Source organism: Colobus angolensis, unplaced genomic scaffold, assembly GCF_000951035.1.
Source record: "Colobus angolensis palliatus isolate OR3802 unplaced genomic scaffold, Cang.pa_1.0 Scaffold314, whole genome shotgun sequence".
Lineage (NCBI taxonomy): Eukaryota > Metazoa > Chordata > Mammalia > Primates > Cercopithecidae > Colobus > Colobus angolensis.
In genome coordinates this window covers 2,209,583-2,225,925 of record NW_012116422.1, presented here as the reverse complement: position 1 = coordinate 2,225,925, position 16,343 = coordinate 2,209,583, and the positions used below count along the sequence as shown (strand labels likewise).

The 16,343-nt window shown below is 50.9% G+C and overlaps 1 protein-coding gene across 1 annotated transcript in view; it reads left to right on the top strand.

Annotated features, from left to right (window-relative positions):
- FSTL4 (follistatin-like 4) overlaps positions 1-16,343 on the top strand; it is a 662,587-nt gene that overhangs the window by 532,396 nt on the left and 113,848 nt on the right. Inside the window, exons 5-6 of the mRNA XM_011951100.1 lie at positions 8,110-8,303; positions 11,986-12,109. Of these exons, the coding sequence (XP_011806490.1) occupies positions 8,110-8,303; positions 11,986-12,109 (318 nt within the window). The remainder of the gene's footprint in view (positions 1-8,109; positions 8,304-11,985; positions 12,110-16,343) is intronic.

Genomic DNA, 16,343 nt, shown 5'->3' with positions numbered 1-16,343 from the left:
GGCCTCTTCACAGGGTGATCCAGGGCTGTCCTGACCAGCAATACCAAGACAAGAGGGTGGCAGCTTTCCTCCTGCTCCTCTCCAGAAGCAATTCCCAGGCAGCTGCCTTGTGCCCACCACACTTCTATGCAACCTATATCCAGAGACCACCTTGCCACCATCCCCAGCCTGGCCATGCTGGAGTTCACTCCATGGAGCCAGCATTGCAGGTTTTGGGGTGTCCCCACTGGGTGAGGTATGGAGGTTTGGGCTTCAGTGAGCGTGGCCACATGTACCACATGCTCAGCACGCCCCCAAGGAACTGACATGATGGGTGACATAGGCACCAGTCTCCTCCAGAGATCCAGACCTGTCACCATGGTGCAGCGTGACTGGGATCGTCTCTTCCTCAGGGCAGGGTTGTAACCACTCTCCAAGCCCAGTTGCCGCCCGTCTTCCACAGTTTTACAGGCAACAGACATCGAATGAGCTCCTTCTATGTGCGGGTGCTGGGCCAGGTGCTAGGGGTACACCTGTAAGCAAGGCGGCCCTGCCCTGGAGGAGCTCACAGTCTAACAGGGAGCCTGATGATCCACAGTGGATGAAAAAGTTACAGAAATTGAAGGCTGGAGAAGGCTGGCAAGAGAGAACAGGGCAGCACACGAGGGCCCCCTTTAGGCAGCATTGGTGTGTTAGGTGAGGGAGGCTGAAGGAGTCGGTGAAGAAACACTTTGTGGTGAGAGAGTAGGATAGGGCAGCAAGAGACAGCCCACTTTCCCGCCCCACCACCATGCAGGTGCCTCACCCCTGGGATTCAAGGCCTGGGCCTTGACCACATGGCATGTCTCCCTCTCAGAATCTGAGCTCCTGGCGGCCTATGTAGCAGCTACCATATTGCCCACATTACACAACGCCTCCCTCCCCTTGGCGCTTCGGAGTCTCCCAGTCCCAACCACACCTTTAACAGGAGCTTCACCTGCCACAGAATGAAGATGGTCCCTTTGAGCACAGTCTGGCAGGAGCACAAGTGGCTGATGGAATATTTACAATGTCTCCCTTGCTTCCCTTTGTTTTGCAAAAGAAAGTGTTTCTTTGATGGACATTTAATTCCAGAGATTGCTACCTGCTACCTATCTCCCTTTGCTCAAAAATTAAATGTGGATGTGCCTGTTCTCCTGCTATAATCATCTTCCTCTGTGCGGAGGGAGTGCAGTGGGAATGGGAGAACATTAGAATCTTCAAAGAGGGACAATTATTGAGGGAACTAGATTAATGAGGTGTCATAACAACTTAGCCGGATCTGCAACTGACCTTTCTCATGGAGAACGGGCTTGATAAATGTAGTTCATTACGAAGTTCTGACATGAAAATAGGATCACACTCTGGGCTCCTCGGCAGGCTGATCAATATTTTATCTGCCAAAGCAGGCCTGGTCTGGGAGCAGGAGGAGCCCCACGCATGTGCTGGCAAGGAGCCCGAGGCCAGGGCCAGGGGCTGGCCAGGCCAGCCCTGTGGCATAGAGGGCACCCAGGCCAGCAGGAAGGTGGCTGAGCCCTTCACAGAGCCTGTCAATGATGCTGTCAGTGTCAGGCTGACCGGGACAGGCAGCCTGTCTCCCCGAGAAGCCCCAGACCGGGCATGTGCACTGGCGGGTGGGAGGGAGGGAGATCAGGACATCTTCTCTCTTCTGTTTAGCCATGAGCACTGATTTAGTGGCCAACCTGTCCCAGGCCCCACAGTAAAGGGGACAAAGACAAATGAGTCATACCCCTCCCTTGGGGCTTTGAGCCCATCTCACCAAGAGAAGACCCCAGGCCTGGCCAACCACTTGCTAATGTCCTCACATTTCCTTGCATGTCATGACCCTGAAAGGCAGTAAGAGGCTATTATTATCCCCATTTTAAGATAAGGAACAGGAGTAGGAAGGGCAGGGGAGTGAATGCCTTTCCCAAGGTCTCACAGCTAAAGTCAGGCGGTCTCCTGATCCCCCATCCAGTGCTCTGCCTGGCCTTGTGGTGACTGTCATTAGCAATGTTGATATCAGGTAGACACGGCAGCCTATGATGAAGTCTGTATCCACCTGAAGACCTTAGACAAGGTTGTTACAGGGTGAGCCCGTCACCCTGGCTGCTTCATGAGACTGTCTGCCCTGGAGCCACAGGACTCTGGTCCTCTCATTCAACAAGCATTTCATACTGTATTGCTGCATGAGGAACTGTCCACTCCAATGCCTGCCTGCTCAGAACGTGTAATCCCACTGAGGGGACATAGCAGATGCTGAAAGCAGCCCATCCAGCTTCTCTCAGTCAACCCCAGAGGTAATGTGCAGCTTGGGTGGACGATTCCCCATAACACTTGCCAAGAGCGTCCTATCCCAGGCACCTGCAGCTTCAGTCTGAGGGCATTTTCTGGTCTCAGGTGTGTGCTCAGTCCTCATTTGAGAGGTCCAGAACTGCTAGCTGGAGGTGGTCAATTCCTCCAAGAGCAACCTCAGCTAATAGGGATGGAAGTCGGTAGAAAAATATCCCGGCTCCCTCCCACCTCCGTGGAGCAATTCTGCGGTGTGTTCTACACAGTGCCTCTGAGGACCCCATGGGATTGAACCCCCATTGCCCACAGCGGCAGCCCACTCATGATTGCACCCTTTGTTGGCTTTTCTCCCTTCCCAGTGTACTTCCTGTTCCTTCCAGCACTTCTTGGGATCATTTTCAAATATGCTGCTTGCCCCTAGATCCTCATCTCAGGGACTGCTTTGGGGGAGCCCAAACTAAGGCTGGGGCAAGCCTCACCCAGAAAGGATTTCATAGCAAGCAGAAAGAAAGGCTGAGGGAGAAAGCCATTCCGTGTGTGTGTGTGTGTGTGTGTGTAAGTGGACAGGCTTCCTACAGACGAGATAGATTGGGCCTAAGACAGGAAGGGAGTGGGGCAGCATGAGAAAGGGCAGCTGTATTCAGAGCACAGGGAGTTTCCAGCTATGGAGGGGGCTTCCCTGAAATTCTCCAAACCTCACCGTAAGGCTTGACCTACCCAAGGTTACCGCAAAGGCAAAAACAAAATCCCCTTATTTGTGACAGCACAAATTTCTCTTTACCTGAAAACCAGCAAGACTCAGAGGAAACACTGAAATGACTTTCCAAACATGTGGGCTGAAATCTCTTCAGTCCAAATCACGGCGGTCCTGCCCACTCATGAAGGAGGTCCTCTGCAGGTTCCAACTGGGCAGCCCCTGCTGAGCCTCATTCAAGGCATGGACGTCAAGGTTATATGCAAGCATCCCAACTTCTCTCTGGAAGAGTCACACCTCTGGATTAATCAGTGCTGAAGTTCAACTGTATTCCAAGTCTCCCCATCCCAGGCTAAGCTGGAGAGGCCCTGGCAATGGGATCTGGCCCCGGCTCAGGGCTCCTCATGGCATGCTCTCGCACCATTCTCTCAAACTCCTGACCTCAGGTGATCCACCCACCTCGGCCTCCCAAAGTGCTAGGATTACAGGCGTGAGCCACCGCACCCGGCCTGCCACCATCATTCTCAACATCATCTTGACCATCACCCACAGGGGCACCAGGGAGGGGTGGGGTGATCCCCAAGCCTCTGCCACACACCCCAGGGTCCTTCCCTCTGAAGGAGGAAAGTATCCTGTGGACCAAGGCTAAGACTGGACCCTGCCCTTGTCTGGAGAGATCTGATTCCCTCCCTCCCTGGGAGCCAGGCCCCACACACACAGCATCAGGGCACGGAGAGTGATGAAGGTAAGGGGTGCCCGCTTATGTCAGGTGATGTTTAAGCAGCGGCCAAGATGAGTACACCAGGTGGAGGTTTGGGTGAATAGCACTCCAGCCAGGGGGACAGTCAATGCCAGGCCTCTGGGCAGGAACATGCCCCGTGATCAATGCTGCTGAAGTTGTCCCCCCGGTCCCCCCACACCCCCTGCCTCTTTTGCAGTCACTTGTGTGGAATTGCTGGGCAGGTGGGCAGGGCTGACTGGGGTGAAGATAAGAAAGAGATGAACCTTGGGTGTTGACACTTTCTTGCCCAAAATGATTGGAATTTGAGAAGAATAGGAGGAAGATCAGAAAACAGCCCGCACAGCAGACGAGGGCTGGACTACGTGAAAGAGCTCATTTCGGTCATGGGCTCAGTGTCACTCATGGAGAGGGCCCAGCTTCACTTCTGGCCAGCAGTGTGTTGGCAGCAGCTGCCTCTGGGAGGTAGATTTCAGGATGATTTATTTTCTCTTTCTTTATATTTATTTGTGCTTTCCAAGTGGTTCTTTGATGGGCATGTATTTCTTTTAGAATTAGACAAATGTTTGAAACTGGAAGTGGGGAGGGAGCCTTTAGCTGAAGACCGTGTCCAGTGGTGTCCAAAATGTCCAGTGCTCCACACAGCTGAGTCACTCCTATCTGACCCCACAGTGAAACCAGCAGCGGGCAGGAATGTAAAAATAAAACTGGAATTTGGTAACCTATGACTTTGACACACCTTGCTAGGAAGTTACCCATCCTGGAAGCCAAGGCCAGCTGTGAGGGAGGAAAGCTATCCTGGGAGACTGAACCAGAGGCTGCAGCGTTGGGGCATCTGCCTTTGGGGGCTGGAAGAAGGCAAGGAAGGAAGTTTTCCTTCCCCCACCCCACCATAAGCCCTATGGAATTCAGATGACAGAGGCAGGGAGTGAAGGCAGGGAGCCACCAAGAGGGCAGCCCTTAGAGATGAAGGATCAAAATCCTTCCCAGAAAGAGAGTTTGGACTTTGGGATGTTGAGTGATCATCTGCACAGAAGCAGAGCTCCCAGCATCAGGCCACCTTTCCTCCAGGGTCCACAGCCCTTCTCCAGTGCTGTCGGGCACCAGAGGAGCTCAGTAATTTCGGACAGACGACTTCATGATTTGAGTTTGGGCAGAGTTCTCTCTTGCAACTAATTAAAGCACAATTGTTCCTGGGATAAAGAAGAATTTAAGATTCCCTTCCTGGAATCCCTTGGTTCATCTCAGGACCCCAGTGGCAAGGTTGGCCCAGGCATGGAGTGCCCTCAGTAAAGGGAAGAAATGACAAAGGAAGTTTTGAACAGCATGATGTATGGGGCCACACACTTCCCCATAGCCTTGGAGGCTCTGCCTGGGTTGCCCCACTGCCCTCTCCTGCCTGTCTTGTTTCACTCTCCACCTGACTCAGCCCCTCCAGCCCAACCACGCCAGCTTTCACCAGTCTCCAGACGTGCCGCACCACGGCTCCTGCACACACAGTCCTGCTCCTGGCCTGCTCTTCCCTCTGCTTCCTCCCACAACTCCTCATCCTACAGGTCTCATCCTGAACATTCCTCCCTTGGCCTGTCACCACAGGCACCCAGAGTGCCCAGGACTAGAAGCTGCCCAGCATCAGGCACACAGTATGTAAATAAATGCTGGTAAAAGGACAGAAGGGGCCTGGCCAGTGTGGGCCCTAGCAGGGAGTAGGACCATGGGCTCAGGGAGCTGATGCTGGAGACCTGGGGGACCCACCCCTTTCCCCCAGATGATTGACTTCTAGACCTGCACATACCTTCCTGACCACAAGGTGTCTGCTGGGCAGTTGCCAGGGTGAAGCAGCCAGAAGTCTGTGCTCACGGGCAGCTGTGAGGATGTGAGGAGGGGCCGAGCCTGGGGAGGATGCCGCAGCACCCCACTTCCATCCCAGCAAGACCCGCCTGGATGGCTTCCCCCGCCTGCCGGTGTCGGAGGTGTCTAGCTGCAGACCCCTGCTCACAGGGGGACCCCAGCTACACCATGTAGCTCTGCAGACTTGGGAAACGGGTTTGCCAGCTGGTGATCCCAAGAACTCCCAGGACGCTCTCCATGCCTAGGCCGGCCTGGGGACTGGGGTCCTGAGACGAAACAAGAGGCTCCAGAAGGGAACCTTGCTCAGGGCAGCTGGCAGCTCAGAAGTGGTTTACACCCCACCAAGGTCCAGGAGGAAGGTTGGGGGGATCTGCAAGGATGGGGTGTCCTGCCCTTCTGACCCAGCCTGGCCTCAACTTCAGGTTGCCCTGCTGTGGCATGTTCTTTAGAGCCTGATTACTCACCAGCATTTCTAAGTACAGCCTCTTCCTGACACCATATCCACCTGCTGTGTACATCAGTTTTTCAGTATCTGGATATAAACACCCCCCACTCCAGGAAGTCCTGGGAGCACCCCCAGTGCTGGCTCCTGCAGACCCTCCACACAGGCACACATCCATCTCCATTTACCCCAGCAGCCAGCCCCACCTCCACTTTCATTCTGTACCCCCACTTCTGGTCCGTTTGCCAGGACCAAATTTCAGCCTCTTTCAGGCAGTGAGGAGCTAGACTCGGGCAAAACTATTCCTCCCCTTCCCTCAAACTGATCCTTATCCAGGCCTAGAAAAAGGAAGAACCCAGCAAGTTTTGTAGGGGGACAAAGCCACTGTTTTCAATGCCATGTAGCTCTACAGACTTGAGAATTGGGTTTGCCAACTGGAGGCCCCAAGAACTCTCAGGAATCAATATCCTACTAGTCAAAAGAGGGATGCGAGCAAGGTGAAGGGGTGGGAGAGAGGCATTCTTGTCAGAGCACAAAGACTCCCAGAGAGCAAATAGATCTGATTATATTGAACACAACAATTGATTTTTTTCTAAATAAACATGCAAGAGGAAATGGTAATGGGCATCTGTTTCTGGCAGAAATCAATTGACCCCAAATTAGAAGAAAATCTAGAAATATAAACAAGCACAAGAAAAAGTGGTTGGGCTGTCCAGGCTTATCAAGGGAGGGAAGAAGGGAGGGTATGAAGGAGGAAAAGAGGAAAGGTAGAAGAAAGAAACAGACAGACTTCCTCATCACCCCTTTCTCCCCAGTAGCTTCCCTGACAGTTGCTCTTCAGTAAATGTGGTTCCCATAATGACAAGGGAGGGAGTAGCTATCATGTTATGAGCCCTTACTGGGTGCCACGCCGGTGCAAAGGCCTGTATGTGCACATCTTATTTAATCCTCATAATGACCCCGTGTGGGAGACACTGATATCTCCATTTCACGGATGAGATCATTGAGACACCCTGCCCAAGGCTACATGCATGATGGCAGCAGAGCTGGAGCTCAAACCCAGGGGACCTCAGAGCCCACCTCAGAGCCCATGCTCTCTAGCACTTCTTCCTATTGACTCTCCAACTCTGGGATATTACCTCAGGCCCTAAACTGGCCTTGGAATTAAAGAGAAGAGCCCTAGGCTCCATCAACCCATTGGCCTTCAACCTGGAATGGTCAGTGAGGAGCCGGCGCCCATTCTCCAGGATTCAGCAAAGCCAGGCACTGAAAGTACTCATCCCCCGGGGAGATGGGAAGTGGGGCTGGAGGGGCTGCCCTCTCTGCTGACACTCCTGCAGCCCCAGTGTACGGGCCGTGCCCTGCATAGTGTCCATCCTAGAAGCCCGTCACCAGCAAGATAAACTACGCCATGCTGCAGTGCATCCCAGGCCTTACTTGTCCAAACACTGCACGGTTCTGCTGCCATTCAGCAAGCACGCCTGGGATAAAACGAGCTGTGTGCTTTGGTTTTAATGTTGTAAAGCTGCTTTTTGTTTCTTGGTCATAGACTTGTGTATATGTTTGTTTTGAAGTAATCCAGCTCTGGGAGGGTACCTAATTAACATAAGCAGGGCTTATTAGTCCTGTTAACTAAAACTCCCTAATCTAGGAGGCCAAGTATTCAAAAGCAGCCTTTAAGGTAGGATTAAGGCAAAAACCAGCGATTACAAAATGGAATTGGGGGCGGCTTTCCTAAAACCTCTATGGGGCTGCCGCTATATATTCTGCTGGAAGAATTTCCCTTTCCATCTGGCAGTTATTCTAGTCTGGCTTGTAGTAGGTGCTCAATAAATATTTGTCAGCTGGACAAACAGGTTCCCTCCAGCATTTACATCATGTGTAGCGTGCATTCCATGTTCAATCAATATTTATGGGATAAATTGGTGAGCAGAACACAAACAAGTCCCATTGACTACAGTTGCACTGTGCACTGCACATAGTGAATGCCCAGTGCCTATTTGTGAGTGATATGGATGAATGGACCAGCGGCAAGAATGTTCTCTCAAGACCACGGGATAAGTCTCATTATAATAACCTCACCTTCTCTTTCAGGTGACACGTGCACCATAGCCGGCTATGCCCGCTTGAAGAATGTCCTTCTGGCGCTCCAGACCCGCCTGCAGCCACTCCAGGAAGGAGATAGCAGACAAGACCCTGCCTCCCAGAAGCGCCTCCTGGTGGAATCTCTGTTCAGGGACTTAGATGCAGATGGCAATGGCCACCTCAGCAGCTCTGAACTAGCTCAGGTGGGCATGGCGTTCAGTGAAAGTCACATTATGGAGGAATCCAGTTTTCCATTTCCCAACCCCCACTCCGGGTGTCTACGAGCGTGTGTTCAATACCTCTGAGGACATCCCACAAACAAAATGAGGTCAGGTTCTTCTTCCCACCAGCCACGTTCAGCCTCTATTTACAAACAAGCTTTCACTGGCCCTCTCAGCTATCTGGTGAAAAACTCAATTCAGAGGGCCTGGTCTCTCATATTTTGACTGGGAAATCAATCTTTTCTTCGTTGAGTAGGATTAGTTACTCAGCAGAAAAGTTACAAGGAAGCAGTACTTGGTTTCCATTGAACACCATTGGAGCTATAACATGGAAGTCCCCAAATCTTCTACCTTAGGACAGTACTGCTCCTTGGTATCCAAAGATCAAGAACCCAAACCTCAGCCTGCTTGTCTGCAGAAAGCCCTGTGTCTACCCGTCGACCCCCACCAAGCCCTGCTCTCATTTGGGAAAACACTTGCATTACACCCTGCGGTTTGCCTCCCTCCCGCGAGACTGCAGTGTTAACACAGCACACATGTCCTTTGTTGAGTTACAGGGTGGTGTAGGGGTAGTTAGTGTCTGCAGCATAGAAAGCAAGGAAAGAGTGACCTCACACACTGGGGCCACAGCCACTGCCAGTTGCAGGGAGGAGCCTGTAGAGTCCTGATGGTAGAAAAGCTGGGGTGGGCTGGAGGGGCCTGCATTCCTACTTCTGCTTACTGGTTTGTTTCTAAGGGTCTGGAGCCCTAGAGCCACACCAAGCAGGTACAAGATCTGCAAGGAGAGTGAGATCAGCCTCCCCAAGTTGGGTGGTGGGGGGCAGTGGGCAGCTCTTTTCTTGTGACCACGGACTGTCCACCCAGTGGATGGATAATAAAGACAGGTCCCCACCTTTGATGCCAATTTAAAGAAATCTTAAACATGGCACAGGGACCTTCTCAAGGCTGTGGCCCAGTCGTTGGGAGGAAGTGGGGTGGGGAGTGCCCTAGCATTCATTGAGCCATGTGCTTGACATTGAGCTAGGCCCTTGACCTGTGATTAATAAACTCAGAAGGGTTCGTTATTATGTAGGATAGTGGCAACGAATGCAGACTTTAGAGTCAAACTGCCTAAGGTGAAGTGCTGCCTCCAGCATGTATGAGCTAGTGGACTGTGGGAGACAATGTCATTTTGCTGTGCCTCTGTGTTCATCTGTGAACCTCACAGGGTCATCATGAGGGTTAAATGAGCTAAGACAGTGAATGCCTTAGAGTGGTACCTGGCATGTGGTATGTTTCTTTCTTTTTTTTCTTTTTTTTTTTTCAGACATGGTCTCACTCTGTTACCCAGGCTGGAGTGCAGTAGTGCAATCTTGGCTCATTGCAGCCTCTGCCTCCCCAAGTAGCTGGAATTACAGGCTTACACCACCACACACAGCTAATTTGTGCATTTTTAGTAGAGATGTGGTTTCACCATATTTGCCAGGCTGGTCTCAAACTCCTGACCTCAGATGATCCGCCCACCTTGGCCTTTCAAAGTGCTGGGATTACAGGTGTGAGCCACCGTGCCTGGCCACATGGTGTGCTTCAATAGAGAGAGTCATCAGTATTGTTGCCATCATCATCATCATTATTATTATTTCCTCCTTAAATCTTTTGACCATCCTCTGCTGTAAGGAGGAGACTACTATTATCCCACTTCACAGATATTTTCAGATGAGGAAACTGAGGCTCTAAGAAATCAGACAACTTGCCTGAGTTGTTCACTGCCTGGGACATGATAGAACTGAGATAAAACCCTGGCAGGCTGACATGCATGCACCTGCTCTCCTCAGAGCACTCGGAATCTCCCTGGGGAGAATGGCTCCCACCAAGAGGCACCACATGGTTCCTTGAAGGTCTGTAGAGACAGGAAGTACCCACAGAACCCTAGTAAGGAGCAGCCACCAGAAGCTTTGGAATGTAGGTCCTCTGTTCCAGGCAGTCCTGAGCCTGCTTCCAGGAAGCACATTGGGAATCTCAGATGACTCTGCTCTGCTCACCCATACCTGAGCAGCTCATGCAAGCCCATTCAAGGCCTGTATCCCAGGAGGCTTGCTGCCCATGGCCCCCAGGGCAACCACCCTGCCAGCATGTCACCACCTCCATCAGCACTAGGCCTCAGCTCTGGCTAAGACCCTGAGGGGCAGGTCCAGGGACCTACAGGTAACTCAGGCTGCTCTGGGAAAATCCCAGGTACTGACAGTTACAGCTACCTGCAGGAAGAAGCACCTGGCAATTCCTCAAACTACCAAGCAGGGAGCACCGAGGGCAGGTGGCATCAGCTTGTCTTTAACAGAAGCTGCTGTGAGATCTTGGTATCCAGGCCCACACAGCTCCAGGGAAATAGAACCTTACCAGGCACTTCGTTCTAACCTGGCAGATATGTGGCCTAAGGCACCTGAAGCCATTAAGAAGTGTGGTAATTGGACGATGATTTCCTCTTTAAAATTTAAATATAGTTAAAGTCTATTTCATAAATCTGCCAAGCAGAGCCTGGCTAAAGTGGGCCTTTCCTTGACACTGAATCAAAGGTGCTGGGGAAAAACTCGTCAGTCCTATAAAAAGTTAATCAATTTCCAATGCAGAAATAGACAAAGGGAAATTTCCATCTTCAGAAGATTGATCTCAGGCGTTATGGTTGATCTCCCTTTTATCGAACACTCTTACTTGCTTGGTGAAGGGTCATTTTTTTAACATTATCACATTAAATTGCCTTTAATACAGCAGACCAAGCTGAGAATGTTAAATAAAGAGAAAATGCCTCTGCCTCCCTCCCCCCGCACCAAAATAAAACAAAATCATTTTCTTTCTTCTGAGATTTCCTTCTGAGCATTTTCCCTGCAAGACCTTCAGTTCTGAGCACACTGGCCTCTGGCTGTAGCTCCAGCTGAGTGAGGGTGCCTAGAATTTCTACCCTTAGTTACCCCGGGACATGTGGCTGATCATGCTGGGCAGGCCTCTGTGTCCTACGGCTCAGACCACAGCTGGAGGGGAGTTTACGAGAGCCTATATCATCCGTGGCCTCCGTGCCAGAGTCACAAAGGTGGACATCTGTGTCCCGGGCAGGACAGGGCAGGCAGGGGCGAAGGTCTCAGGTCTAGGTGGATGGAGCGGAGGGGTCTGGGAGTGTGCTGTGTCCAGGCAGCACTGCCTGCCATGGGTAAGGGCTGATAGGTGGTGGGTGGGTGCATGATGCAGCAGTGACCTCCAGCTCTACGCAGCTGGAAGCTGGCGGGCCTCTGTCCCCATGCTGAGTTCAGCCACGGTTTGCTGGGTTTATCTGATGGGGCCTTTTCTCTCCTGTCTCCCCATCTATAGCACACAGCAGTAGAGCAGGTGGCCTCAAGGATTCCCGTCTCAGACTGTAGTCTGTCTGCCTAGACAGGGAAAAGACACACCTGAGCTCTAGTGTAGACTCTGCCCTAAGCACTGTGTGAACCTGGGGAAGCCACATTCCCTCTCTGAGCCCATTTTCTCATCCATAAAATGAAGGAGTCAGACAAGACAAAACCAAAGAACTTCAGGTACCCCTCAAGGCCCACTGAACTGTCCCTGGATTCCCTCTTGGCCTGAGTCATTTTCATCAATGCCCATGACTCTAAACTCACCTGACTCTGGCCTTGTTCTCCTCCTCACCCCGCAGCATGTGCTGAAGAAGCAGGACCTGGATGAAGACTTACTTGGTTGCTCACCAGGTGACCTCCTCCGATTTGACGACTACAACAGTGACAGTTCCCTGACTCTCCGCGAGTTCTACATGGCCTTCCGTAAGTTGGGTCCTAGTGGGAAAAGGGCTTATTTCCGCAGGTGCTCCTGCACCAAAATGCTGTTGGGTGCCTGGAGTCTGTCCTCAGTTGTCTCCCAGGTTGGTTTCTTATACAGAGAAACGCTGTTGAATTTGTTTTGCAACAAGCTTGAGCTTTAAGAAAAGACTAAATGGAGAGTGGATGGGGCCAGAGAGGGCTTGCCCTGTTCCTTTTGAATAAAGACTTTTCTCGCTCTTTGAGGGGCCAGGACTGTAATTGAAGCATAGCCGTGAGGGCACTGTGAGCACCCCCTTGGGGGTTCTGTGACTGAAGGAGAAGGAAGCAGATTTTAGGGCTATCCTCAGGCTATGGCCTGGCCATGTGGGGAGCCCTGCCTAGAGGAAAACACCCTGCAGGAGGGCCTGGAGGCTTGGCCATGCAGCAGCAGGGAGCAGTGACTACCCAAGGACAATGGAGAGTGAGGGTCCAAAGTGAAGAGAGGCAGGGGATCCCTGGAGAAGAAGGGAAAGTGGGTGCTCTTTGAAAACAGGAGGTACTCTGAGTGCCCCTCCAGGGAGTGCCTGGTGCATATGCAAGTGGATGGGTGCCTTCAGGACCTGTATCTTTTACTAAGGTGATCTTCCAAGAGATTACATTAACCAGAGGTGGTGCTGGGACAGGGCTTACAAGAAATGTAAGATACAAGAGCCCTGTGTAGCTCCAGGCAGGGGTCAGCAGAGGGGAGAGGAAACGGCAGTGCTGGGCCCACACTGGAGACTAGAGGGGACATCCTTGGCCCAAAAGAGATGAAGCCCCTTACGTTAGAAGATATTCAAGCTCTGCTTAAAGTGGGCAATGCATATACCCTTGGGTGTGACCTGCCAGCTCACAGTTCCTAAGCGCAAGCCCTGGCATTCAGGAGGTGGGTGCAAGTCCACCCCACCCCCAGGGGCCCTGAGCCACAGAGCCTGGTATCCTCCCTCAACCCCAACCTTTACCTGGAGTCCCATTTCCAGCAAAGTATTCCTGCTTCAGAGTGACATCTCTTTGGGCTGTTGCTATTCCACACCTTTACAAGGCCTGAAGAGGGATCCTTGTGATTTGTTGGCAAGCAGGGCTCTTGTGGCAAATAGAGAGGTACTTGGATGACATAAGAGGAGAGAAACAAGTATGATTCTTCCCTATGGGAAGTGTCCATGAGCTTGACCTGGTTTCAGGGGCCTTTCTAGTTCATATCATCCTTAGTACCAAAGTCCACCCCCCAGTTCCAGGGCTTTGCTTGATTTACTGTGACTGTGCAGGGTCCCCATCATCATCCTCCCTGCCCACTAGTCAAACTCATACCTGCCTGTGCTGGTTCATAATAAGGTGAGAGTGACTGGTAGGCTTATCCTGCTGTGGAGGTGTTTGTCTTGTGGGCCAAAGAGATTATTTCCAGAAATACATCTGGAAATACATTTGGAATGTGTGGAAGTATCCACAACTCCCCAAACCTGGTTCACGAGAGCCCATTGTTAAATTTTCAGGAATTTTGCAAGCAGTTAAACACTTGGTGGCGTTAAATTGGCCACACTGGGAATATTTACATCATAGAAATTCACACCACACAGATGCTACCAAAAAAGGGAAGGGGGGACATTTTTTCTTCTCTAGCGAGCCGGTTGTTAAACATTGACCTACATATTACTAGACAAGACCCTCTCTCCTGCCCTCGGAGTCTACTTCTGGCAATATCCTCCCCACCTGCCTCCCCACACTGAGACTCCTTGATGATTCCATGGAACATGAACAAGGGTAGGCTCGAGCAGCTAGGGCAGGTTACAGGAACAGCAGCTCTCCGAGTCAGGAAAGCAGCAACGTGTTTTCTGGGGATAGTTCCAAGACATTCCCAAAAACGCTTTCTGAGCCTAGACCCCTCTACCAAAGGAGTTATGAAGGAAAAGCTCAGTGCATTTTTAGAGCCAGAGGCCAAGACTGGACTTCAGGGATTTGCAGGGCATACCGGGCATCATTACTTAATGTCCCAGGATGCCATCATTAAGCAGATAATGGCACTGCTTGGGTACCATCTTGGTGCCTGGTACCACAGCAGCCTCTGCTTTATGAGCACAGTTCCCATGAATGGGTCTGGGGCCAAACAGCAAGCTCTTGGCTTTGCTCTCAAGGAAATGGAAGCATCCCTATTGCCTGTGATGAAAGAGAAGGCCTCTCCAGCTTCCCTAGTAAGGTCATTAGAAACATGAGCTACCCTGGAAAGGGAAGGACGTCATTACCTGACCTCCAGCCACATGTCTCATACAGAGCAATGTGGTGTCAGCTCCCTTCGTTCCTGGATTATTATTTGGAAAGCTTTATAATCATCATTTTTAAAACAAATTAGATTCTGCTGTCGCCTTGGACTTGTTTTGAACCAGACAGCCAAACCATTCATCGCAGCCCAGCCCAAATAATAGATATGCAATAAAACGTAAACTCACAGCCATTAAGGAAGCCGCAAAATGAGTTAACCCCCACTATAAAGGCTTGACATGCAGCCACTTGGAGCATATGGGGATCAATGGTTTTTCAAAGTCACAGGAACTCTAAACTAAATTCCCATAGCTCTGGAAATAGATTTATGGTTCAGCGAATTTTAAATAGGTAATTGAAATGAGACATATAGGTACAAGTTATTACCCAGCAATCGATGGGCATTAAAGAAATCTCACTAAAACCCAGAAAGTAATATCTCAAACATTTCAGCAACAACATTCTGGATTTAATTTTAAAAACTAGAGCTGATGGGCTGGCAGAGGTTGAGGCATTAGCATTTTATTTTCTAGTCTCTATTTTGCTGGTGTCCTTGGGTGTAAGGCAGGGTGAGGTCTGTGGGGTAACTCCAGCTCTGTAGCCTACCATTGCAGAGTCAATCACTTTACTAAAGGATGTTGGGTTTGGGGCTGTTTTCCCCAGAGAAGGAAGTTGTATTTATCAGTTTTTGAGGTTTGTGGGAGAGGTCTCCTAAATCATGTCTTCCCGTGCAGCTGGCCTGGCCCTGGCTGGGCTATGCTTGCCACAGTCTGCGGCCGGCGGGGGGTGATGCTAGGAGTCCCACAGCTGGTGGCTGTCTGTGCTGAGCTGGTTCGTGATGGGGCTGCACCCCCTTCCTGGCTGTGAGGAACAGGTGACTCTCCTCCAGGGTGGCAGGCAGTACCTAGTCATGGGAGTCAGTTAAGTCTCTTTCTGATTGTCAGATGGAGCCAAGGCTCCCAATTGCCTCTCTCTGTACAGGGACCAGAATGAAATATGAGGGTGCCCCCTCTTCTTCCTTTTGTCAACTAAACGTTCTCTTTGCATTGTGTTGGCTTCCCAAACCACAGGCTGATCTAGGAACTAAAGGCTCAGTGTCCTTCTCCAGCACATGCCCTCTGCCTCCCCTTCCCCACACCACCTCCCACCACCCCAACAAGGAGTAGTGCCACCTGTCCCTGCCAAGGCAGAGACCCAGGCTCCAGGGTCACCATAAGCAAGGTGTGTGCTGGCCCTGTCTGTTCATCACAGTAAATTAACCTCAAAGTTGCTCATCTAAAAAGCTTCTCAATAATGCATGGTTTTTGCACTGTTCTGAATGCTCAGGTTGGGCTCAGGGGAAAACATATTGCTAAAACAAGGATTTTTCTCACTTTAAATTCATTGCAAGTTTCTTCTGCTTTTTAGAAAATAGTTGTCCTTTTAATTACTCCTGTGAGAGCAAAACCCACAAATGTGTTGGATGCATGGGAAGGTTTTGAGCAGCTAGCAGTGCAGGATAAAGGGCTTCACATGTTAATGTCCTGGGACCACACAGGCAGAGTGTCAGGAGGACCTGGGGTGCTGAATGCCAGGGAGCCAGACACCCTTCCTCACCTCTGACATGTGTAAACTCCAGGCAAGCAGAAAGGAAAACAGTGTTTTAATCTGCAGCACTACCACTACAGCCAGGGCAACTCTATGAAACAGATGATATGGTCATCTGGTGAATTTACAGCTGTTTTTTCACCTTCTCTGCTGCTAAGTGAAAGGATGGTGCAGCTTCACTTACCACGCCACTATCCTCTGGAACTAATAGTGCCTGGCCCCATACCAGACTTCCATACACACTATCTCAACCAATCCTCACACCCACCCTGTGTTGAGCAGGATGGTAAAATAAGTAACCGTAAGCATCCTCACTACCCAGATCTATCTGGCTCTTTATCTGGATAGGGTGAGTTCAGACAAGGAGTTTAGATAGCAA